The sequence below is a fragment of the Lissotriton helveticus genome, chromosome 5_1 (genome assembly GCF_964261635.1).
Source record: "Lissotriton helveticus chromosome 5_1, aLisHel1.1, whole genome shotgun sequence".
NCBI classification, from domain to species: domain Eukaryota; kingdom Metazoa; phylum Chordata; class Amphibia; order Caudata; family Salamandridae; genus Lissotriton; species Lissotriton helveticus.
The window spans coordinates 925,697,484-925,724,599 of NC_136065.1; the positions used below are offsets into that span (position 1 = coordinate 925,697,484).

At 43.2% G+C, this 27,116-nt stretch overlaps 1 protein-coding gene across 1 annotated transcript in view; it reads right to left on the reverse strand.

The window, feature by feature from the left end:
* Window positions 1-25,859, reverse strand: part of LGI1 (leucine rich glioma inactivated 1) — a 379,191-nt gene extending 353,332 nt beyond the window's left edge. Inside the window, exons 1-2 of the mRNA XM_078643390.1 lie at window positions 25,474-25,859; window positions 25,175-25,246 (exon numbers count right to left, since the gene is read on the reverse strand). Of these exons, the coding sequence (XP_078499516.1) occupies window positions 25,175-25,246; window positions 25,474-25,655 (254 nt within the window). The 5' untranslated portion in view covers window positions 25,656-25,859. The remainder of the gene's footprint in view (window positions 1-25,174; window positions 25,247-25,473) is intronic.
* Between the last annotated feature and the right edge of the window lie 1,257 nt (window positions 25,860-27,116).

Consider the following 27,116-nt stretch of genomic DNA (forward strand, 5'->3'; position numbering starts at 1 on the left):
ATTATTGTTTGAATATACAGGCACGATGTCGATTAGGGTTGTTGAAGGGAATAGGTGCTTGGAAGTAATTCTTGCTCAAAAATACACAACTGAAACCTCAAGCAACATTACTGGATTTTACATACACACATGTGGGTGGAAGTCGCGCTGAGCTGTCACCCTCCTTCAACATGCACAGTGTGCATGAACGTCTCAGAGACTAACGAAGGCCAGGGGTGCAAAGTAGGGCTAGTTGCTGAGCAGTGGGAGGTCAGCCCAAGCAGAATTCAGGAAGGTCTCACTTCATTGGTGCTTTTGGAGCAAGTGAGACTGAGCCCAAAGCGGTATAGGTTTAACTATACCAGGCGCCATTTCCATCTTGTACAGTAGTCAAAGTTGGCTACCATCCTGAAGAGGATACCATTACAACACCATTCTTCGGTGCATGTTACGAGATCGAGGATTGTTCGCGTTTTACTACTCTGCCTTCTTCCTGTTGCCCTGCCTCACAGCACACAGATGTTGCCTCACTGCTGTGACTCTAGTGCTTTTGGTTCTGTTTTTTTATATATGAGGTCTAGGTTATTGTAGCAGCTAATTTTACCCCTTCTTTTTCCTGACAATTTGGTCATTCGAACTGACCTGAAGATTTAAAATCGGCCCAAGCTTCCACTGGGTTTAAGTCTTGCTTTCTGTCTGCAGCTTTGCTCTGCAGTCCAGGAAGTAAGTACTGGAAATTTGAGTTTTTAAGGCATAGGTAAAGTGAGCAAATGCCCAGGGCCCCCACCAGCCAAGGGGCCCCCTTTTTAAGTGAATGAGACAATCTAAATTCCTGCTGTAATAACATTGTTCATAAAAACTGTTTATTTTTCTAATTTGACAGCTGAGCATGCTTAACTGAAACTTAGGGGCAGGTTTATTAATAGTTTGTGCCCGGGAAAAGTCACACAAAGTAATACAAAGCAGCCCAAACTCTTGTATGTGTATTTACCTTCCATACAAAAAGTATTTCATGTTATAAAGGTGCTCTTTTGTCAGCGCAAATAGCGCCTGTGCTGCTTTGCCCCACTCTGTGTGAAGGGGTAATATGTGGGTTAATTTAGCAGAAGCACCAATAGTGTTTGATCTACTTAAATTTGAATAAAAAATAACACTCTTTGATGTAGGCGCTAACATTAACAAATGTTTTTTAATTTCTCCAAACACTCCACATATAGTCTGTTTGCTGCACTGCACAGCATAATTGCCAAGTACGCAATATTTAGGAATTGTCAATGAAAAGGATTTTATAAGCAATATGTATGCCTTCAGTACAAATCCTATGCTGGACAGCGCACACCTCTGCACCTTGGTGCAAGGGCTGGGCATGATGCTGGGCAGCCTGTTTGTGCGCCAGAACAGGGGTAGTGAGCAGCAGAATGCCTGTTTTAATACACAAGGCTCTGTGCTGCTTTCTCCCCTCATGCAATGCAGTGCAGCAACTTTGGTTGCTTCGCTGCATTGCAGTAATACATCATTAATCTTCCCCTTACTGTGCATGCCTGGCCTGCCCAGCCTCAACCCACACACTCTCAGGCCGTTGGTGGCAATTACATTAAAAAATATTTTGCCAGGTGATTAATTTCCTCCTTATTTCACCCCATCTCTTCTACCGTAACCCTCTGTTTTAACCACTCTATCTTTACTTCTCTATATACCTTAATCCTTTCCGTCTCAGCTCTCTCCATCTCAACTTTGACTACCTCACCTCTCTCTCAGTATACCCAATACGCCTATCTCAACTTCATCTTCCTCTGCCGCTGTCTCATAACCTTACCCCTTTTGTAAGTCACTCTCTGTACCTACATCTATATATCTCTCTTGAGCTCCTTTTCTACCTCAACTCTTTCTAGTTCTAGCCTCCCTCCGTATCTCACTGCTCTTCTCACACAACCTCATCTCTATTTTTACATCATCTCCCTCTCTCTTTCTCCCTCCATATCTATACTACCTTACATCATTCTACCTCTCTCGGCCCTTTTGATACATCACCACCCCTCACCACTCTATCCCATTTCTCTTTCTACCTCACATCCCCCTAACTACTTCACCTCTTTCTACCACACTGTTTTCTTCCACTATTTAACTTCTTAATTTACCTCACCTTTAGTTCACTCCCTCACCTCTAAATCTCTTCTTTCTCTCATTCTACATCTATTCTCTTTCCTTTACCTCTCTAAATATATGACTAATTTCTGGCTACCTCTATTGCTTTAAGTCTACCCCTTTTACACTTTCATCAACTCCTCTCTCTCTATAGCTAACAGTCTCTCTTACACAAACGCATATCTCTCTCTCTGGAATTCCTTATCTATTTCAACTCACTCCCTCCACCTCAGCTATTTCTCTCAACCGTTATATGTAGATCTCTCTACTTCACCATCTCTTCCTCTCACAACTTTGCACCTCTGTATAAACCTCACTTCTCTTTCTCTATTTCACTTATATCTCTCAGCTTCCTCTTTTCACTCTATACCACATTCCTCTTTGTACGCTTCAATGTAGAAACCGTTCTCTTTTCCCCATTACTCTCTTTCCCTGACCCGTCTTTCTATACCTCTTCTCAATTTGCTCTTGCTTCGTCTTGCATATCTTTGTTTTACAACAGGTCTGTCTACCTCTACTTCTCACTGCCATTACCTCTATTTCATCACCCTTTTCTACATTACCCCACTCTCTCTCCACCTCACTGAGTATTACAATTCTATGCCTCTATCTACATTTCCTTCTCCTTATCTCTATTTCTACCCCCTTCCATATTCTAAAACCTTCCTCTTTCTACTTCTCTATCATTCCTTCTGAAAACCTCACCGTTCTCTACTTACTTTACTTTTCTTCCTAGCTCACAAATCCTTCTACATGATCTCTATTTCTACCCCATCTCTGTCTACTTCACATTCTGTGCATCTCCTGTATCCTGCCCCATCGCATTTCTCTTACTCAGCAGGGTCACAGGAAACTGTTTAACTAGAGATATGTAAACACATACAGAGGAGAAGAGGGACAAGGCATTAGAAAAGAGAAATGAGGAGAAACTTGTTAGATTTCACTTCATAGAATGGTGGAACTCCCCAGAGCAGCAATTTGATTGTCACTGTTGCAGCTAAAAACGCCCTAGTGAAATTGGTAGGGGTGGGGAGACGTGTGATTACAAATATTAAGCAGCTAAAGCTAAACTTTAAAGCTCTATGTGCATATGTCCATTTAAATAGTACGGGATAGTCATCGAAACATCTAACAAGTCACAATTAGCATGTTTTTCCTACAATGGGAGTAAAAAGCTGGGTAGACACTGAATCTCGTATAAAATGCTCTTGCTGCAAGTAAAGAAAAATGTAGACCCAAACACAAAAAAGAAACGCAATGTCTACTGTCCTCTGAGATGCGGGGAGAGACTGTACAGAACAAGTGTTTGCAATGCAATAGGTCTCGCATTAGCAAAGTTTGAAGTTGTTGGTATTGTAAATGGCATTGGTTTTTATCTATTGGTTTTTAAAAGCGTCCGTGGTGCAATATTTATTCTAGATTTATGTAGCACCATGTTTCAACGTTTTAGACGTCGCAGCGCTAAAAGTAACAGCTGTTACAGAAAACGTCACGTTGCTTTAGTAACTGGGTTTAAATAATGTAATGAATAAACGTCTGTATTGTAGAAAAAAAGGCTGCCATTGCAAATAACAATGCCTTTTATTTTTGTTTTCTTTTTAAAAACATAAATAAAAGGCATTGTAATGTACAATGCCAATAGCTTAAACTCTAGTTATTTCGAGACCGATTGCATTGCAAATGCTTGTTTTGTTATGGCGCACAATGTGAACTGACTGGGTTATACAACGACCAAATCATAACAATAGACCCCAAGTTCTCAAGAATCTCCATACCTAAAATGTTTGAAATATGCTTCTACCGAAGAGAGAATATGCTGATCCACAGCAAACCAGTCTAGCTATTAACATAACCATTTCTGCCTACACTAAAAACATCTGTGTATCTTTAAATGTGTAAAAATACACAGTCGCGTCAGGCACTCTAAACACAAAAATTACTCTAAATCTTAAAGTCTGTTCATACACAAGCCAGAGATTAAAGCTGAATCAATGCTCTCACTTTACAAAACACACAAAAAGTAATGGAATAAAAAAAAATACACAGATTTCAAAGGCCGCACAAGAGACACTTTTAAGCCAGAAATGGTGATGAAAAGGCACACCTGGGAAAATAAAAGTTACATATTGCGAACAAAAGTACATGTTTTGCCTCCCCATGTCACCAAGCACCATTATTTTGTGGGGGTGTAAGCTCGTGGAAACAAGAGAGCTTTGAATAGCAGACTTCCTTGAACACAACGACCATTCACATTGTGCAGCAAACACCACTTGTCCATGAAACGACATAAGAACAACGATATATTAACCAGAACATTAGCTGATTATACAATCTATGACTGCCCCCCTTCATGGGAGTCACCACAACCAGTTTGCAGCAGTAGCTTACAAACATCATACACTATTTTTAAGATTCCAACACTCTGGCTTCCAGTGGTGTCTGACCAGTCTCCGAGGGCACGCGACACCCACCAAATGATAAAGGAATCCAAAGCTGACCTATGGCTGGACATTGAGACTACACCACCGGCCGTTTTACCTTCCATTCAAAGGTCTTTCATTCCCGGCTCTTGTTTCCACTCACAAATCCTTCCTTGGCAGAATTGATGCGAAACATGCTAAATTGGGGACTCAGTGTGTCATTTATATGAATTATTCATAACCATTCAACTATATTGCAGCCCATCTCTTGAAGCACAAAGGCTGGGCTAACTTTCTTATCCGGAAAAAAAATGGTTGGTCACAGCACTTTACACCTACATTTTAATTCTATAACTTGAACGGTGATGAGGATTGATAGATAACAGACATCTCTGCAAGCCCAGAAAGAAATGCAGGGAAGCTTCAAAGAAACGCGCTACAAACCTCAGAGGACGAAAAGACACCGTATCCGATCCCTGCCTAAAATAATCATTTCTTTATTTGCTTGTTTGCACCGTAGCTGGGGGTGGGGGGGCGGCAATATGTCCCCTCTTGTGTCCTGAGCTGGTGTTTGATGAGGGGTGGGATTTCCACCTTCTGCGGGAAGCCCGTGGCCACGGAGTGCCTGGCAGAGAGCAGCAGTGGTGACGCGGGGCTCCCATGCCTGAGGGAGAGCCCCGCGGTGGCTGCACACGTAAGGAGGAGCGTCGGAATCCTGAGCCTGACGGAGCCTGTAGCCCGGTGAGCGGGGCTTAGTTGGGGGGGGGTGCACGTGTGTGTGCGTGTGTGTGTGCACGTGTGTGTGCGCGCGCATGTGTGTGTGTGTGTGTGTGCGCGTGTGTGTGCGTGTGTGTGTGTGCGTGTGTGATTGATTTATTGCAGGAGGCTGACTTGCTCTGGAAGTGGGACAGGTGATGTGCACGGCACGTGGCTGTACGTGCGCGTGCACATGCTGAAATCGGCGAAAGCTCGTGCCCATCCCTTGTCCCACTTCCAGAGCAAGTCGCTAACAATAGAGGCTTCGCTGGACAGAAGCGCTTCGCGCTGCTTACACCAGCTCGCCCTAAAAAGCACTTCAGTCCTGGGAGAAAATCATGTGATTTTAACCTCTTGAAAATTGTGAGCTTAGATTGTGTGCTGCACAAAACAGGATTCTTTTGGATACAACACACATTCTGAGCTCACCTAAGTCATTAGCACATATGAGAGCACCTTGAAATACGTGAGCTTAGGACGTGAGATGTACAAAACTCTCTTGTGCTTGATTTATTAGACTATAATTTTAAACCTTGTGTAATAAGAATCCAGGCTACATATAGGGTACACATTACAGTAAAAGTGCATTTTATTTAACACATGGCATTGTTTTTTTTTTTTGGGAAAACCTTTATTTGACATTTCAACCAAGTACAAACACGGGCCTACAACCCCTAGGGCCGGCCGCTAAGCAGTTGCAACACAATAAAACAATCAAAACCCAGACTCAGCATCCCGGGGAGCAGATTCGCCACGTCCAATATACGTACTGGTTGTAAACATATCAAGTTGGTAACAGGATAAAAAGGTTCCATTTTATAATATAAGATAGAAGGATCAGGTGCCATACAATATCTCAAGTTGCGAAAAAATGGGGGGGGGGGCGAAATAGCATATGTCCACAGTTAAATCATCTTAGTGTAAGGCAGCGGCGTTAAAACATATTATTAATGGTAAGCGAGCGTACAAATACAGTTCACGCCAGCTTAGAGCCCGCCCAGTAGCACTGAAACATCGCGAGAATTGAGGCACATATGGAACAGCAGAGATGGCCATAAAATTGAACCCATTACACTGACCCGGAAAGGAAGAAAAGAAAAGGACAAAGAAAAATAAGAAGAAAAAAGGCCATAGAAATAAAACGAAAACAAAACACCCATCCCCCAACCCCCCACCCTGCACCCCTGCAGATGACTACGGCCTACCCCCCAGCAGCGTGCCTGTCGCCCAAGAACTGAGACCCGAAATATAGAAAGACCCAGAGAAAGACAGAAAGAAATTAAACCCCACCCAAAGAGGGGAAATGGATTAGGGCTATCTTCTACGTGCTCCCGGTCCCTCTCCCCCGCCCTAACAAAGGGGTCCCCCCGAAACTGTCACATCTGAATAGTCCAAACTAAGAAAACATCCCGGGGGGAACCACCAGCCCTGCCCCGGACTCCGTTAAGCTAATGAAGCAGTCCCGTTACCGATAAGACCACAATGAACAACCCAAACAACAGTCTCAGCCTTGGCCCCGTCGATCGAATTCGCCGAGTCCCTCAGACGAATAAAGCCCCATCATCAAAATGTCAAAAGATACATAGAAGTGGTCGGAGCATAGTTCAGTAGATGGAAGAAGAACAGTAGATCCCAAAGTAAGCAGCTGGTACCGACGATGTCCCTCCCCGTCTCCGAAGCCAGGCCTTATCACATCCGCCATCTTGATATACCGACTGGGGAGGGGGTTCGACACAATCCAAAACAGTCCACAGTACCAATTAAAAGGTTCCAGGATAGGGACAGCAGTTGGATGTTCCGACAGCTGCAAAACCGGGGATTCCAAAAAATTAGTTAAGTCACTGATCACAGCCCATTCAAGGAGATCCACTTCTGTAGGGGCAGGCACAGCTTCCAGCACTGGGTCTAATTGCGCCACTGGGGCGTCGATCAAGAGGCAAGCTGGCTGCCGGGTCTCGGGCATCGAGACAGGATCCGGTCTCAGTCCTTTAAGTCCATCCGCCGCCGACAACAGGCCGCAGGTCTGAGCTGCCACAGTCGCCTGAAGTGCCTCTAGGGCCACCAGCACCTCCCGCAATGACGGGCCCCTGTGGGCCTGCTCCGCCTGGTTCCACATTTCCTCAGGCATAATGGTCCCCACGGAGAGGCGCCTTCTCCGGGGTGAGATCAGCAGGAGCAGGACTGTGCGGTGAGGGACCAACCGTCAGTATGCATTAGTATGCGACGAGACTCCAACCCAGGTGCGCCGGCGATGCAAGTGCCGGGCCTCCTGGTCAGGGACCCCCGCGACACCGCACCGTGCGTCACTCGTCTCCTCACCTCCAACACAACACCAGGCTGCAGATGATAGCAAAGCAATCCAAAAATTTCCGAAAGTTCCAGAGACCGGACCCTGCCGCCCTCAACAGTCCGCTGTTGTTCAACTCAGACCCGGCTAAGCCAGCACTCAAGACCCAGGCTTTCAGACTGGGTTAGGCCACAAATCGGTCCTCGACGTTACTCAGCTCCACAATGACAGAAAAACCCCGGGATCACACCATCGGAGTGCGGATTAGTTCACACACACAGATCCGGGGCAGGAAATCAGGATAAGTGACAGGATCTTGGAGCGCAGGACGGAGGTCAGCGGAGCCGGGAGACTATGCGGCCATCTTGCTTGCTGTCGTAGCTCCTCCCCAACACATGGCATTGTTGTTAGGGTGGCGTTGCGGCATATATGTTTCTGAGTTTTCAAGCCGGTCTCATACATTCTAATGACTCCATTAGCACACATGAGACCTTTGAAAGACATAGTGAGCTCAGGGTGTCTGCTGTACGAAAGATGATTCCTTTTTGTACCGCATAGTAGTGCATTCTGGGACTTTTTGTGTTTAAGTTCTTATAACAAATTATACACTGTCCATAAATGAAAAGTCGTCACTTTGTAACAACTGCCAGTGCCAATTACTTTACGGACTCAATCCTGGCAAGGGTCAGGGCACAACGCAGTCTGAGTGACTGAGTTTGACTTCGTGAGTTCTGTGCAGTGCAGAATAGTCTGATCGGACCACGTGTCTTGTGCACAGCACACATGTCACTGACTGAATTCCGCCACCTCCAGCTTCTCTGGCCTACCTATTGCAAATCGCCTGGCTGGCCTGACACATACACAGTGGACTCACTGGAGAAATAGAGTCGGGCTTGGTGGACTGGTCGTCACGGCGTCTCTCACTCTCTAAGCAGAAGTGAGCTATGGCTGCAATATGTCCCAGTAGGTACCTGCAGGGACTGTAGTGTCAGGTGTGCCTATTCTGTCACTGCAGATCAGGGACAGAAGAGCTTTGTGGGCCAAATCATTTACCATATGTATGGGGACAAAAGTGTGCTGTGACTGCAATCTGTCCCACAATCTGTGGGGACTGAAGTGTATTTTGGGCCCATTCTGCCTCAGAATCTCTAGGAACAGTAGCATCAGCCAAAAATAAATGTCTTTAATAATGCCTGTGTAAGATTTCTGTTGGTACTATTTGGGTGGCAGACACCAGGGGCTGTATTATGAAAAGGGTGTACCATTCCTGTTTGCTCAACTGCACAGGTGTGCCAGGCTCAAACAAGGACAGTCAGCCTATTGCATTGGATGCGACATCCCCAGGGCAGGCGCAAACTCGTACTGACCTGGGTGCAGTGCATTCAGTGAAATACCGAGCGACTTTGAAGCAGCCACATGCATTTTAAAGAGAGGAAAGAGAGCCCCTCACCCACCTGCAGGGGGATGTCTGTGGGTTTCATGGAAACGCCTTCTCTCCTCGAGAGGGCTCCCTTTTGGAGGTGCATCAACAGTGCACCACCTTTTTGTGGCACACTGTTAGGGTGCCTCCTAAGGGCCTATTTGCATCTATGCACACGTCTTTAATAACGCACTGGTGCAGAGGCACACTGATTCCCTCATTTGCCTAGGGACAGGCCACCATTCATATGAAGTAATGCCCTCTTATGATAGCGCTGGCGCAATATGTGCACCAGCACTATCATTATTATAGAATTGGTTGCACAAGCATCTGCAGCACCTTCTGTTATACCATTATGCAACGGAGGCACACAAGGCGGGTGTACACGCCCTTTGCATGCCGGATTATAATGCATAATACTGTCCCAGGCTGTATTAACCTTCTGCGGTTTTTTCGTGCCCCCCACTTCTGAAGATTTAACATACAAATACATTTTTGTCGCCATCACAAAGGCTGAAAGGGCCGAAAAGGGGTAATAAATGTAAAATTGTTCCAAACTGAGGACCCCAAAATATATATTGCCCAGGGCCGCACAAACCATTAAGATGTCATTGTGCCCGGTTACAAATGCCCATAAACCCTTTGGCTTTTCAGAACATTTATTTAGAAAATTATTCTGCAAAATGTACCGTATGACTCTATTTTTCAAACGGTTCTCTTAGAGAGAAAACGTGCCAGACTCCCCCACTTTGCTCTCACACTTGGGAAGAAATTTTAGCTGCATCTTTTTTTTTTTTTTAATTCTCCAGTCTCCAGTAATCGCTACAAAGGATGCAAATCAAAGTCTTGGAGTAAATGTCATTGTGTGTGGGGAGCGACTGGTTGAATTCGGAAACACATGATCAAATTCATGTGTATTTGTGGTTCAGGAGAACAAATAGTTAAGGTGAAATATAACAGACACCTGTCTCGGTAAAGCATCAAAAAGTAATTAACAAATTGGCCATAATCCAATAGAAAAAAGCCAGCCATACTGGGAGAAGAGTTTCCATAAGAATTCCAAGAATATCTTCCATGATAAATGTGAATTCTGAGTCTCATTATTTCTGTATGAAACTACCAAAATGTAATTAACGTTAACTTGGAACATTAGTATAGGGGGTAATGGGAATTTTATTTTATTTATTTTATTAACTTCTAAAGCGCCCGATTCACCCCCAAAGGGGTATCTCCACGCTATCGAGGTGCTACAGTTAGAGCAAAAATTGGAGTAAGGATTTTAGAAAAGCTCGGTTTTAAGGAACTTTCAAAATAACAGGTATTCTGGGCATTTCCGGAGGTGGGTGGGGAGCTGATTCCTTGCTGCAACCCCAATAGGCAATAATCCTTTGCTTGTGACACCTCCAGCAAGACAGCATACTTCCTTGTCACCGCAAAGCAGATAATATTGACTACTATAGTTGCACAAAGCAGAGAATCGCAATAAGCAACATTAAAAATGATTAAGTGGTGTCACCTAGATAGATCTGAATAAAGATAATATGAATGTTGCATTCACTAAATATGCAGGCTGATCATTGAAAGGAGTTCTAAGTGGAATGAAAATCTACCAAAGTTACTGTTTGTTCACCTATCTATGAAATCTAAGGCCTTGCCTAACTGATAACTTCTGAACATGCATGTGAAATAAATTTAAGATTCTTGACGAACAGCCTTGTAGTTTATGTATGTATTTGATGCGGTGCTGTTGCTGTCCATTGCCATACCGTACACCTTCCTTACATGACATTATTTTTTTAATTATACTTTTAGTTGCAGTCGGTTTCGTTTAAAATGTCTGGGGTACATATCAGTATCAATAGTAAAAGAAATTAAGTCATGGGGTGCCCCTCCTTCACACATTTTGCTTACATTTCCCCACCCTGCTTAGAATCCTAGAATGAATGAATGAATTTGGATTTCTAAAGCGCACATAGCTGCCCTGAGGCGTCCAAGCGCTAAGAGTACCAACTGGGGCTAAAGTAGGGAAGAGGAGTGTCGGCTGAACTGTTAAGTGAGGAACAAGAGCGTTTTCAGCTGTTTAGAGAGGATGTCGGGGTTAGATCTTAAATGCTGGGGAAGGCCATTCCACAGCTTGGCTATGTTATAAGAAAAGGAGCGACCTCCAGATCTTGATTTCTTTATTTGCGGCACACTGGCCAGATTAGCAGAGGTAGAGCGCAGCTGTCTGGTAGGAAGATAGGGTGTGATAAGGGGGAGATTTATTGCCGGACCTAGAGACCAGAAGGCCTGGTGAGCAATACATAATGATTTAAAATTGACTCTCTCCCTAATGGTAAGCCAGTGCAGTTTCCTTAATTCAGACTTTACTGAGGATCTGCGGGGGATTTGTAAAAGCGTTCGTGCTGCGCAGTTCTGTATCAACTGCAGTTTGCGCAGCGTAAAATCAGGAGCTCCAAGATATAAAGCATTCCCGTAATCCAACCGTGATTGGATCAGGCCCAGGACCACGGTCTTTCTTGCTTCGAAGGGGAGTAAAGGTAAGATCTTCCTAATAACTCTCAGAATGCCGAAACAAATGGCTGATAGTTTTATTGCCTGTTGATCAAATGACAGGGACCTATCCAGCCAGACACCTAGGCTCTTAATGGCGTCTTTAGGAACAGGGGCAGGACCTAAGCTGGATGGCCAGAAAGTATCTATGGAGGATGGTGTAGTGTGACCAAGGAGCATGAGCTCAGTCTTGTCTCCATTGAGTTTGAGACAAGACTTGGTCATCCAGTTCTTAACCGTCTCCAAGCAACCAGCAAGATCAACATACGCCGAAGATCCCCCTGCCTGTGCCAGAGAGACCACCAGCTGAGTATCGTCCGCGTAGGTAACGATCTTAATACCATACGGAAGGACGATCTCAGCCAGTGGCCTCATGTAGACGTTAAATAACGTCGGGCTCAATGATGATCCCTGCGGGACTCCGCATCCCAGAGGCTTACTAGAGGAGATGACGTTGCCCTCATACACCTGGAAAGATCTATCACTCAGACGCTCCAAAGGCATAGTAAAGGAACGCCATGTTGAGAAAGAAACTATATCAAGTGGAGATAGAGTACAACTCTTAAGTAGATGGGAGACAAAACATGAACTGTGTCTGAGGTTGATAGGTTGAATTTATTTGTAAAGTTCTCCTTCATCGTTTTGTAGTTTTGGATGCTGTGGCAGAAGGACATAGTGTGAATCCTCTCTCTTTGCACAGTTATTAGCCTATACAGTTTTCCTAAAGTGTCAGGACTTTGAAGAATGTGTGTTCACTTCCAAACATTATTCAACCTCACTACTGAAAATGTTAACTAAGTGTGTGAAAGGAACAATAAAACCTGGTAGAAATTTCCAAAGCAAAAGGCAGACATGAATGCTCAATTTCTAGTAGATACAGGTGTGAAATTGGTAGGAATTGCATTTGTGTCTACTTTTCCACAACATCCCCGGTCTAACTGTCTGCATTGGAGCAGAATGAGAAGCTGTGTCATCATCCTCTTTTCTGCACAGCGCTGCCTGTTCTGCTAATGCAGGGAATGTAAGAAGAGCTGCTGTTTCAAATTTAGATTCTACTCTAGAAAAACCTAGTTGCCCATCATATTACCATAAATATTTTCTAAGAGTCTTTTCTGTTGGATCTGGTTCTCCTAAAGTTTCATAATATTAACAGTACAGTCTTTAGCGACTCCAGTTCTGCTGGTTCTTGCTCCTAGTGTTAGCAAAAATTGCATCTGACGTGGTGTTTATTCGTCCATAAACACCAGAAAATTATAAATCTGTCTGGTCCAATCCACGCATGGTAAATCATGCCCATAAGGAAACAGAAATAATTTCTAGAAATGTGTTTAATCACCCTGAAGTTCAGGAAAGCTCACCTATTGACTTAAAAGATGGCCAGTCTGTTCTAGATTACATTCACACCATTTAGGTGGACTGTCTCAAGATTCGTTCCTCCTTAATACAGTGGAAACCCTTAACCTACAGACCACATCACCAATGATTAGACCAGGTGGAAGCTTGGATGGCCTAACCAAACCATATTGTTTCCTCCACGGACTGTGGTCAGCACTTAAGAGTCCAAACAGTGCCAATCGGCAAATGCAGAGCTACACTAAAAAAGTTAAACACTTAGGGGTCTATTACAATAGAGGGTGGATTGCCACCGCCCATATGGTGGTGGCAATCCGCCCGCCATTACCTACCGCCCGCATCACATTTCCCCCCCGTCATATTACGATGGACCGGGCAGAAAAGGGGCTGAATATGCAGACACCGCCATCCAAATTACAATACAGGCAGAAAAGTGCCATTCCATGGCAGTGTTGCTGCCACAGAAAGGCATGCGGTTCCTGAATGTGGGTGCTGTGGGTGCACATGGGGGGTACCTATGTTACCCCCCTGCATTTGCATGCACAACGTGGCTGCCTGCCACGTTGTGCATGCAAATACACAACATGCCTTTTCTACATTGCGGCGGGTGCTGCTGAAAGCACCGCCCGCCGCAGTGTAAATAATGCTAGATGCGTCCGTCAGTGTGGCGGGTGCATCCTAATATGCATCACGGGACCGCCGCACATATGGCGGGCAGTCCCTTTTGCCATTACGGTGGCGGGCGGACAAATTCTGCCCGCTATCTTAATAGACCCTTTAGTTACAGTTTAAAATACTAGAAATAAAGCTCTTTTGTCATCCCTTAATTCTCTTTTCTCATATTCTGGTCTAGACGATGTGCCATCTTTATATGAAAAGTTAGCCTCAGAGCCACACAATTATGGAAAAATGAAAGCCAATGGCGGAGTGCCATTCAAAGAGGTTTGAGGCTTCTAGACACAGTTCTTGGCAGGCCACGTAATAGACCCCTTAGTTACAGTTTCAAATACTAGAAATAAAGCTCTTTTGTCATCCCTTAATTCTCTTTTCTCATATCCTGGTCTAGACGATGTGCCATCTTTATATGAAAAGTTAGCCTCAGAACCACACAATTATGGGAACATAAAAGCAAATGGCAGAGTGGCATTTAAAGAGGCTTGAGGCTTCTAGACACAGTTCTTGGCACGCCACAGTAATTGCTGTCCTTAGAATTTTATAAAAGCATTCAAGTTTGTTGAAGATGGTGAACAAGTTTCTCGCTGGTTTAATGAAGGCTATAGTTGACAGGTTTGTACGCAAAGCACATTTCAGGTAACCATTATCTGTTCTAGCCTGGCATGGACACAACAGGGCACTTATCCAACTTTTGAGTGGAAGGTTATGAATTTAAATCCCTCAATGATAAACACTAAACACATTGTGCGAATGTTGTGGAATTCTTCTGTGGGAACTCATTGTAATGGGTGGGTTGCACAGCATTTTTAAAGCATTTTCAGAGACACCCAAAATGGAATAAAGCAGTTTCATCCTACCCCAATGAGTGGATTTTTCAAGTAGCGATTAAGAAGCATGAAATTCATGCATGTCGGGACAGTTAGGAGCAGAGGTTCCATGCTAGCATCACTGTTGGGTCAAAGAGTGTTGGGTCACAAATTGAACCATGAGCATGAATCCAGGAAACATACCAAGATCTGCGATAGAGAACTTTGAAAAAAGAGATCTCAAAATCTCTTTTAAGATCACCGCCAGATTCTCTGTTTATAAGATTTGCTTTTTAGCGTTACCTCTCGCGACTCCACATGGTATTTATTGGTTGTGCAAGCTTTCATTTGCGCACTTCAATAGAGGAGATTCCTGAGCAGAGTAGTGTTTTGCAAGCATCATTTTCACTCCTTCTCAGACTATAATCAAACAGAAACATTAAATTACTATTGAACTATTATTCTGGACAAAATGTTTTATATTTATAGCTGTTGTTTCCTGAACACATTCATGAGAAAATGTCAGAAGAGAGGCTAAAGTATCCCATTTAAAGGATGCATTATATGAATAGAGTGTGATTGTTTCCAAATATGGCTTGGTATAAGATATATTCATACATATGCATATAGTACAGGATATTTATAAGAAATAAGAAATATTGTATTTATTGATACTATATCCTCTGAAGACGTAGAAAAAACAAAAGGAGATTAATAGGCACGAAATCAAGAGAGGAAGACCAATAGAAAGATGAGAGGAACTTTAGGAAACTGTGAGTTAGTCTCTTCTTAATCCCATCTCCTTTTCCCCTAGATTCCTGAGGATTGATTTTCTATAACTCTCAAAGATAGTCTACAGGAGTAGGGAGGCCCTGGGAATCTACGTCAGTCTTCTCCTTTGGAAGTAGGGGTACCTTGACAGATTGAAGTACCCACATTGTTGTATGCCACCTGAGCAGAATGGTGGAACGTTTTAATACAAAATCCTAAGGGGACAATTTAGAAGGAATCTAAAGAGAAATAACCACAGTGAAGGAGGAGAATAGGGACCTCAGACAGACCATAACTGCATTACGTCAAGAAACAAGTGCCTTTGCTGTTAAGTTGAACACTTTGGTTGCTGGAACAATTCTCTTACCTTAAAGTAACCCACCACCATAATCTCAAGAACAAGCCTCAAGGGTTTCTACACAAATAATTCACACAGGGCCATCAGAAATATCCCTGGCCCTTCCAGAATGACTGGAGACCCTCAGAGTGCACACATTGTCTTCACTTAATGTTCGCATCATTTTATATGTCGTCCAGAGGAGGTTCCCCGATGCCCAGTCTCGAGTAGGCTTCATTCTCTTGTATTTGAGTGGAGATGTAGCAACCTGGCCAGTGCCTCTGGTTGCAAGGGACGACCCCTTCTTATACAATTTTGAACTCTTGAGCGCAGAATTCCTGAGTATTTTTGACCAGTGGAAGATTTTACAGGCTACAGATAATTAACTGCTCGAGTTACGACAAGGTTACAGAGATCTGGTAGCCAATTTGGTACAGTTTAATAAACTAATAGTTGAGACAAATTGGTTAAAATAAATAAGAACAGCTCTTTTTTATCACGGCTGCAAGACGAATTAAAAGATGCTCAGCCCAAATTCCAAATCGACTTACTGACATCTCAATCCTGATAAATTTGGCTTTGGAAATTTACTTTCGACTTCTTGAGCGCAAAGCAGAGCAAAAGTGGGAGTTTTGTTTTACTGTCCCCAGATTGGATAGCATTAAGACTGACATGAGTAAGACTCCAAAGAATAGTTGAGGGATGGAACCAAAGCAAATTGGAGCAATTCATGGACCTCTCTCGAGAAGAAGAAAAGGAACAAAGAAGTCAAAAGAAATTGTGCTAATATTGTGGCGGGTCAGGGCATTTTGTTAGAGATTGCTTGAAGAAACCCAAGCCTTCACAGACCGGAAAACATCAGCACCATCAGTAGAAGGAGTTGTTCTGATGGTGGCGAATCAATAAACAAATCCACCAACTCATCATCTTATGAACACTTTGCAGTCCTCAGTTCCTCACCTGATGCTGGACATGACTATTAACTTTTGGGAACAGGCAATTTCAGGAGTTGTAGCGAGGATAGGTTCAGGAGCAACAGGAAATGTATGTGATATCAAATACTTTCAAAAGATTGGATTAAGAGCCAATCCCAAAGAGAGGAGTGAAACCCCTCAAGAGTGGCTGATGGAACAAATGTGTCTTCTGGACCCACCACTAGTCATATTGAACCACTTGAGTTGATCTGAGTAGATGGGCATAGGGAAATAATCCAATTTAATCTGATTGATGCCCAGAATTTCAAATTATTTTGGAACTGCCCAGTCTCGTAGAACACAAACCAGCTATTAACTGGGAAAAAATTAACGATGTCTGTGACCTCAGACTATTGTTCGGTGCATTGCTATAAGGGATCTAGACAACACACTGAACCATCTCAAGCCACCTTACTTTCTCAGGGAGGAAATTCGATTGGTAGTGCCAGCACCTTGAAAATTCCACTAGAGTATCAGGACTATCAGGAAGTCTTCAGTGAAGTGAAAGCTGAGAAACCGCCCCCACATCATCCCTACGATTGCAAGATTGAACTGGAATGAGGAGCAATGTTACTCTGTAGTTGAATCTATGCCCTGACAGAAGCTGAAAAACAATATCTAAAATAGTATATTGACAAATATTTGGCTAATGTATTTATTGGACCCTCCCAATCTTCAGTTTCTTCACCACTTTTTTTTCCCAAATAAGAAGGGGAATTAAGATTGTGTATCATTTATAGAGCCTTTAATCGGATAACCATTTAAGAACCAACATCCACTACCTTTAATCTCGGTTCTATTTGATCATCTTAAGAATGTTCAGATCTATATAACACTGGATTTATGACGAACCTATAACCTCATAGGTGTGAGAGAAGGGGACAATTAGAAGATGGTATTTTGGCTCAAGTATGGCCTGTTTGAATATCAAGTGATACCCTATGGGCTTTGCCATGCCGCAGCAGCCTTCCAACATTTCATTAACCATGTCATGAGAGACCTTATTGATAAGATAGCTGTGGTATATTTGGATGGCATTCTAATATTCTCAGAAAGAACAGAGAAACATACAAAGCATGTGAAAATGGTTTTGAATAGGCTGAAGAAGAATAACATTTAAGTAAAACTTGAGTAATGCTCTTTCAATGTAAAGTCTGTAGATTTTCTTGGTTTTCTACTATCCCCTTAAGGATGACCAGAAGGTTAAGGCAGTAATAAAATGTCATTCCCCTTCTAGTGTGAAGGAAGTACAGGGTTTCATTAGTTTTGCAAATTTTATAGACAATTTATTCAAAGATTTTCTCAAAATTGGTACCAATTACATTACTGAAGAAAGGAGTCTTTTTCAATTGGTCAGATGAAGCAGAATTGACTTTCAAATCTCTAAATAAGTCTTTTACTGCTGCCCCGATATTACTTCATGCAGTTCCAACCGAACCAAGCTAGGTGGAAGCCAAAGAGTTAACCAAGCCATCAGAGAAGTATTATCGCAATGCCATAAGATCAATGGTCAATAAAATCCTGTAGCTTATAGATCAAGAAAACTAACCCCTGCAGAGATTCATTATATCATATGAACACAGAAAAATAACTTTTTGAGGTCAAAGATGCCTTCCAAGAATGGAGACACTACTTACTAGAGCTATACATGTTGTTACAGTGCTTACGGATTACAAAAATCGCCAATTTTTTAAATCACTTAAGACTTTGACTTCGCAACAACTGTGCTGGTCTCTCTATTTTGCAGAATTTGATTTTGTCATAACATTTTGTGCTTGAAGTAAAAATGGAACAGAGGATGCCTTATCTAGGGTTCAGTACGAACCATGACTATGCTCTATTGAGAGACAATCTATAATTAAAAAAAAAAAATTGTGTGTGCCAGCTCCTTACTGGAACTTTAAGATGAAATCTGACAAACAATGACCCCAGAAGAATTGCTAGCATGGTCAAAACAAGAACCTGAACAAAGAAACATGAACCAATTGCACTATTACAAAAGGCATTGTACTTACCTACAAAGGCAATTCAAGACAAGGCTTTAATAGAATGTCATAATAATCCATTGGCCAGGAGTAAGGTAATACACAAAACCATGGACCTAATCAAGTGCCATTTTTGGTGACCATATATGACCACCCACATTCAACAATATATCACAACCTGGGAGAATGGTGCCCATGGAAAAACAAGTAGTCAGGCTCACAAAGGGTTTTTACTAACCCAGGGAGTAGTTTGCGTAGTAGTGCTACGCGTAGCTACGCGAAGTACACTTCGCACTACGCAAGCTAAGCGTAGCACTATGCGAACTGCGTAGTGCGGTAAGAAATGCTGTTTGCAATGATTGCACTGTGCCGGATGCTTGTCCGCACTATGCAATCATTGCAAACGGCATCTTGCACAGTGCAAGCGGTCGTTTTCTGCTGCTCGAGTAGATTTGCACTCGAGCAGCAGTTTTCTCAACACGGACTAGTAGTGTCTCATCACGAGCGATCGCGAGCATACGCAACCACTCGCAATGAGAAACCTGACCTCCCCGCGTTGAGAATCTCACCGGGAGGTTTATTTTCCACGCTCGCGATCGGCTACTTGATGTTGCTGATCGCGAACGAGGAAAAAGTCTCGCTGGGATGTCATTTTGCTCGCTCGCGGTTGTCAACTTGATGTTGAGGACCGCGAGCAAGCAAAAAATGCCCACTACGCGTTTTTGCACTATGCTACGTGAAATTAGCATAGCACGTAGTTGCGCAAACTACGCGAGCATAGCGTAGTTTTCCACCCAGGCTTAGTTTTTACAACCATTACCCATAGCCCCCCCATTCCCAGCATACCCATGGATCTGATTGTAGAACTGTATCTTAGTCAGATCTACAATACAACTTAGACTTTGTAGGCACCTTCGCTAAGATGGCTCACTTTACCACATTAAGGTCCATTCCAAATGCTAATGAGTTAGCTCAGTCATTGAGCCAACATATAGTGAAGACGCATGGAATTCCCAAGATAGTAATTTTGATTGAGAGTGGCAATTCCTTTCGCATTTCTGGAGGGCATTCAAGCAAGGGTTAGGACTGACAGTTCAATATTCCATTCACTATCACGACTTAGACAGATGGTCAGACAGAAAGATTAAACCAAGAACTAGAACAATGTTTAAGACTATTCATTTTCGATCAAGAGGGAGAATGGTCTAACTTATTGTGGACAGCAGAATTTGCACATTATAACTCCACAAATGTTTCTAATGGCTTTCCCCTTTTTTCCTGAACTAAAGGAGACATACCAATCTCTTTCTGGTTCAGCAAAACATTGGAGTTCCTGCAATTTAAGAATTAGTGTGACAACTAAAAACTGCATACAATTCAGCCAAAGAAAATTCTGAAAAATCTAAAAAAGAACCTATAAGAAACATGCTGGCTAACATAGTAAACATGCCCCCGAGTATAGAGTGGGTGGCTTGGTATGGTTGTCCCCTCAATACAATTAAACGGAAACAGGAAGTTCCAACCACGGTTAGTACGCCCTTACACAATTGAAATGATTTTGGGTCCAGTAATAATGCATCTAACCCTACCTCAAAGACCAGGCATTCATCCGGTATTCCATGTCTCACTCTTAAAAAAGACTCCACACAATATCAGGTTGACTAAACTATCCCCTCCTTTATATGTTGATGGTCAGAAGGAGCATTAGGTGAAAATAATTCCTGATTCGAAAAAGGTTAAAGGAAAGGTCCACTATTTAGTAGACTGGAAAAGTTACGGCCCACAGGAGAGATCCTGGCAACTCTCCACAAATGACCAGGCCCCCAGATAAGTAACATCCTTTCATAAACAGCATCCACTAAAATGAACGCCAGTGGACCGACCTTTGATGGGGCACTGCCATGACAGTTAGGGGTAGAGATTCCATACTAGTGTCATTATGGTGCCATAGAGTGTTGGGTCATAAATTGAACCTTAAGTATGAATCCAGGATGACATACAACCCCTGCTGCAGAGTACTTTCGAAAAATAGGTACCAACACCTCTTTGAAAATGGTGCAGATTCATCAAAACTCATCAAGTTATTCCCTTCAAATAAATCCCCTAATCTTCCAATTCCTTGATGCTCCCACGATCTCCACAACATATCGTTGCTAAGGTGTGGAAAGATACTGGTGTTCCATAGGGGTGTATAATAATTAAGTTTCGGGATTGCCAACGATTTCTGAATGACTTTCCAGACCCTCCAGACGCTGTCTGGTACTTTATACCGCTTTTTGTTCTAATAGCGTCTGTCAGTCTTGCGCAGTAGGAACCCCACGGCTTCCCTACCTAAAAGCAATTCAAAGATGGATGGGGGATTTACATTCCCAAACGGACAGTCAGACAAGTTTTGATGATGTTCATCGGAAATTTGAAATACCGAAATTTGAAATACCAGCTAATCAAGGCTTTAAGTTCTTACAAATTTATCAAACGTTATTGAGTATTAGGCCACGGATTATCCCAGGAGGTAAAATCAATATGTTTGAGTATGTGTTGGGAGGGGGTATTAAAATCAATATAATATATAAAGCACTAATCTCAACAATGCAAGATGATTTGGATAAGGTTGAGGCCTTTTGGATGTTGAAATTAGGAGATTCGAATGTGGACTTAGATAAGGCGCTACAATTGGTTGGAAACTGTTTCGCTCTACGAATCTGAGAGCTCAACACTACAAAACAGTGTTTAACTTATACTTTACACCAGCCAAACTATTTATTTGGGGTAAGAGGGACGACGATAAATGCCCAAGGTGTCACAAAGGGCCTGCTAATTTGGTGCATATGTTTTACTACTGTAATAAGTTAAGCAAGATTTGTGCTGAAATCGAAAAATTCTGGGAGGGGCTGCTAGGTGTTAAGATCAACCCATCCCCTACCCTAATGATAATAGGAACCAATTGCAACCTGAGTTTGAATAAGGAGGAGGAAGCTTTTGTTTTTATATGTGTGGTGGTTCTCCGGATCTTATTGGCTGCACGCTGGAAGGATTCTAAGGACCCCTCCTTTCAGATGTGGCTTTCTAGACTCTTGGGGATTCATAACATCGAAACCTCCCTCTATACCCGGAGAGGCAGGAAAATGAGGGAGATGGGGCAGAACATCTGGGCCCCCCTTAAGAGATGGAGGGATTCCCGTCTATAAATCGGCCTTATGCTAATATATTATGTTTTTTTAACTATTCGCTCCCTGACTCTGATACCTGTGTAGTAACGCTGTGTATATATTTGTAAGTCTCCTAGTAGCGAAAGCCTGATTACTGTTTACATATTGACATAGTGACTGATCTTTATTGTGTTAATTAATTTGTGTATAATGTGTTTCTAAATGAAGTATGTATGTATTGTATTGATTGTTGATTGCACCAGGTATTTAATACAAATAATTTAAAAAGAAAGAAAATGGTGCAGATTCCCTGTTTAGAAGACTTGCTTTTCAGCGCGACCTCTCATGAGAAAATATGGAATAAAATGAACGTGTGAGCTTTCATCTGCGCACTTCAATTGAGGAGATTCCTGGTAGAGAGTAGCGTTTTGCGTGTGTGTCATCTCAGAGTGTGCGACGCTCATTAGTTATTCTCTCCCTGCTGCCAGTAATCCTAATTTTCTTTCCCTTCCCCCATTTTTCCCAGCCCCAGTCCTCCAGGGCTCCTGACACTTGCTTGCTAGCTAGCCAAGTGTGAGTGTTGGCATCATGACTAAACCGACTTCAGGTGAGCAGTTCGTCTTAGCGACGGTCCTTGTAGCGTCATTTTCGTTACTTCTCGACTACAATCGAACTGAAACATTGAACTATTATTCTGGATAAAAACTGTGATATTTATAGGTGTTTTTTCCAAAACACATTCATAAGAAACTATCAGTAGAGAATTTACAGTCTGCCATTTAAAGGGTATGTACATGATATGAGCAGAGTGGGATTGTTTGAAGATATGTTTTAGTATAAGATATATTCATACATATAGCGCAGGTTATTTAAAAGAAATATTAAAGATTGTATTCATTCATACAGTTTCCTCTGAAGATGAAGAAAAAACAAAAGAAGATTGATAAACACGAAACTAAGGAAGGAAGCCAATAGAAAGCTGAGAGGAACCTTAGAAAACTGGGAGCAGTCTCTCCTTAAGCCATTCCTCTTTCCCATAGATCCCTGTGGACTGATTCTCTGCAACTCTCTGAGACAGTCGACAGGGGTAGAGAGGCACTAGGTGTCTACGTCAGTTTGCTCCTGTGGAAGTAGGGTTACCTTGACAATGAACAACAATAATGTAGGTACTTCATTATAACCAGTGCTTAATTTGTCAAAAAAGAAAAAAAAACAGAAGTGCCAGGGCCCTTGGAGCTAGCACCACCCATTACCCCTGCCAGCACTGACACTGATAGTACAAGCAATCCTACTAACCATCATGCAAGTGTGACAATTCACACTATTCTAGGCCCCCAAAGATACACGAATGGCTTGGGTGGCAGTTATTTGTCATTTTAAGGTCTATGGAATTCATTAACTGCTGTTGTGCTCATCTCTAAATAAGACAAACAGTGCCACCTTTTGGCAATTAGGTAGAGAGGATGTAGCCTGACGGCTAGTGCGGTCGCCCTTGAAGCTGGGGAACTAGGTTCAAGCCTCAACAAGGGACACTCAACATCCTGTGATTGCGCAAATCACTTAATCTCCTCGTGCCTAACAAAAATGAATGTGTCCATCTGTAATGCAACTAGTGCTCATGTAAAGCCCACTGATACCTGCGGGTCAAGTTTGCGCTATATAAAACTCCTAATTTATTTTTTTAAAGTGCAAGTGCCGAGCACCGAAAACCACAGGCTCAAATTAAGAACTGATTCCAACTAATTCTCCCAGTTTTAGATTTGTACTTATGGTTGCAGATAAATACTGGCAGAAAAACATATATTTCCTTGTCTGTGTTTATTTTTTAAATAAGGATAATAACAGGAACAAAAACTATTTTTCAGTGGGCCAAAGTGCTGTCAGTCGAGACTACCAGGCTAATAACTGTGCATACTGGCTGCTAGGGGAATTTAAAAACATGGAGAACGTTTTCTAAATGAAGCTTAAATAGTTGCAGCTATGACTGTGTGTGAGCTGCAATGCTCTTCTTTCACATGAGTGTATTGATGTATCATACATGGGTACATGTAGCATTAAAACTTCCAGGGTATTCAAGTATAAACATACATTTTTCGGATCGATGTGTGCAAGAATATATTAGCTGCAACTTTATTTTTTGACAAAACCGAGAATAATTAAGGATAAACGCAGATGAATATATCAAAAAATGAATATGAATTATTACAACAGAAGTGTAAAACAGCCATAACTATAACCTCAAAGAGATTGCAAACAAACAATATTCTAAGAAAGTCACTCAACAAAACATTCACATTCCCAAAACTGGGCATATTTATGAGCAACTGAAAACAGCACTATGTAAAACAAATTGAGAGTGGTTATAAATCCTGCAGGTCCGTCTCAGGAAAACATTAGAAAAAAAGTGAAAAGTATGAACTGGAGTTATTTTCTGTGTGATTGTGTCCTCGCCAGTTGGCATTGACTTTCAATATCACTGAATCAGTCATTACACATTAATTGCCACGTAATACCTTTAGCATAGCTCCAATCAGAGACTGTGTATTTAATCGTTGAGACACAACCTAATTGATTTCATTTGATTTAAATACTTTATTTCGGTCAAAGGCCCAAAAAGTAGCAAAAAATATAAAAAATACTTCACATCGCTCATAACCCAATTCGCAGTAGCAATTCGAATAACATGATTTACAAAATTCAATAATCTGATCCCTAAACACTGATATCTCCCACAAACCACTACTAAATCACTATGTGCCATTAGCTGGAACCCCTGCATTGCATTTGCGTTCCAGGTGCTCAGCCCATACATACACAAAACAACTGCACACTGATTTTTCTTGCTCTCCGCTCCGAGACCTGGTATCACACCCACTGGTGAAGAGAGGGGATAGCCAGAACCATTGCGCAAGCGGTGCACGTCTTCACCGAAGCATGCAATATTAATGCATGCATGCGTTTCCCTGTTTGGAAGAATTGTGAAAGATAATGCAAGCATTGTTTGGAAATAGTCCATGATACCTAGTAAAAGATTACACTGACATGTGTCAGATCTGTGTTGACAGTAACATCAGTCTGTTTATTATTAAGCATAACTCCACGAGGAAGGTGTCAGCGCACTGTACAGAGAACCACTCGAGAGATGCCAAGGCATAGCATAGTAACAATGGCAACAGAGATGCAGTCGCTCCCTTGCAATGAGGTGCATTGACAGTGATATGGCACCTCGAGTGGCTGCTCAACCATAACCATCGCAGGGCGAGGCACCTTCCCCCATGCATGGAGTGCGTGTGTGTGTGTGTGTGTGTGTGTGTGCGGGGCTGCAGTATTTACAGCGCTCGAACCACAGCTGTCGTTAAATCTATACATATGCACATGGACACATGCAACACGAAAACTAAAGCTACCTCTCTTCTCACTCCCCGTCTAAAGGAAAACACGAATGTGCCCTGCAGTGCGCACTCCATCATGGCATGCACCACAACAACATGAACACCAAGCCCGCCCACTACACCAGTCTGCACATGCTTCAGAAAACACACGTGAATTAAAAGGGTTTCTTACAGCAGCTGGAGAGACGGTATATGCAAGAAACTGCCCTCGGGGATTTCTGTGAAGCCCGACCTCACAAAGGACCTAAAAAGGAATAAAAAGAGAAAAGTTCGAACACGCCGCGTCGTTATCACCGCGCTGCTCTAACGCGTTATATTACAGCACAGACGCCGGAGCAGCATGCAGCTCCGCCACCTGCATAAGGCGCCCGTGTATCAAGCATTACTGTGTCGTTCATCGAAAGCGCACCGTGCACGCCGCGGCTGCTGGTCCCCTGTCCCGCACCTCAGGAGCGATAACCGAACACTTACAGCGAAATGATATCTGGGAGGAAGTTGTCGGGGATATCCTTGGCCTTCTCACACAGCGCGTTGTCTTTGGTACAAGTGCACCCGCGGGGACATTTTGTCTTCTTGGCCTCGGTCAGCAGGAGGAGGGAGGAAAGGTACAGGAGGTAAACCACCCTCCGAGAGGGCCTGCCGGCGTTCCCCATCCTCGCGCGCCGCTCCCCTTCAGGCCAGTGAGAGGGGCAGGCTCGCGCATGAACCGCGCAGCGTCCCTCTCCTCGCGCGGCTGCTGCTGGGCTCGGTGCGCGCGCCTGTGTTTGGCTTCAGCCGCCTCGCGCGCTGCTCCCTCTCCTCTCGCCTAGAAACAGGGACCTGCAGCTGGCGGGCGCACGGGGGCTCTCCACGCGCCCGACAGACCTGTGCGGTTTGTTTTTAATAAAACAGGGAAAAAGAATGAAGGGACGTGGAAAAAAAAGGGCTTGCATCACCGCGTAAACATGGAGCGGTATATAGCACAGTGATGTAAGAGAGAAATGCACTGCCTGCTTGCTGCTCCGAGGGGGAGGCCCCAGCCTTGCTGGAACCAAAAATAGGACGACAGCCTTATGCTATGCAGGGGCTGGGGAGGGGAGGCAGTGCGGGGTCGCTCATTTTGACTGGATCCCTTTAACCCTCTGTTCCTTTGGGATTCGCGCCTGCTCACGCATTAGGAGAGGCAGGGAAAGCCGAACAAGATTACAAGTCAGCATCCAACGTCAAGAGAAATCAATGCAAGCCATCAGAAGCACTATTGCAGAAGCCCCCGGCTTCGTCCCTTCCTTACTCATCACAATTCATACTTGAAACTCTGAAAGATATAAAGGCGCCAGCAAAAACAGTATTGACCGTGGTACTGAACGTCTTTAGCTGGCCATTGTGAAAGCAATATTGTGTATTTGCATAACATCATGCATTGCATAGTTAGAACTCTGTTCATCATACAGTGTGACATTTTCTTTGCATTTTTTGTGCAAAAATAAAGAACAATGCAAATAATATTTTTTTAATGCGGGGTGTGTCAGGATGCTCTGCCATTCTGTTTAAGGAAGACCCAGCTTATGGTTCTAGTGTTGACAGTGTAGTAAGGGGTACTGCAGCGTGTGTGCAGAATGAAGTGGCAAGCAATTTTATCAGATGACGACCTGTCCCCATGACATGTAAATATTGGATTGTCAGGTGCATGGCATTTTCCTGTTGCATGGCACCCTTAGTGTATTCCCGTAGCCCGAATAAGGGAATTGTACAACAAGAATTGGCCTGAAGGGAGCCCAACATCTATAATTCGTTCTGCCATTGAAAGGAAAGCGCCGTCCTGATGCATACCTCCCAACTATGACGCGCCACCTCATGCCAAGGGCCTACCTCTGTGAGGGAAGTCGCCACATAGCCCTGTAGTGTGCCAAGCATGACATTACAATCTACATAACATTGGTATTTGTGTAAGATTAGTGATAGCTAGGATCCAAAATCCAGTGTTGTAATAAGGCGCTCATCCATCCATACCAGCTGGATTTTTATGAGAATAAGGCGGTTTTGTGATAAGCAATGAGCAAATCCTGACTTTTTGATTTGATTCAGATGATAGTTAAATCATAATTCTATTTGTTTCTGCTACTAAAGAATGTATT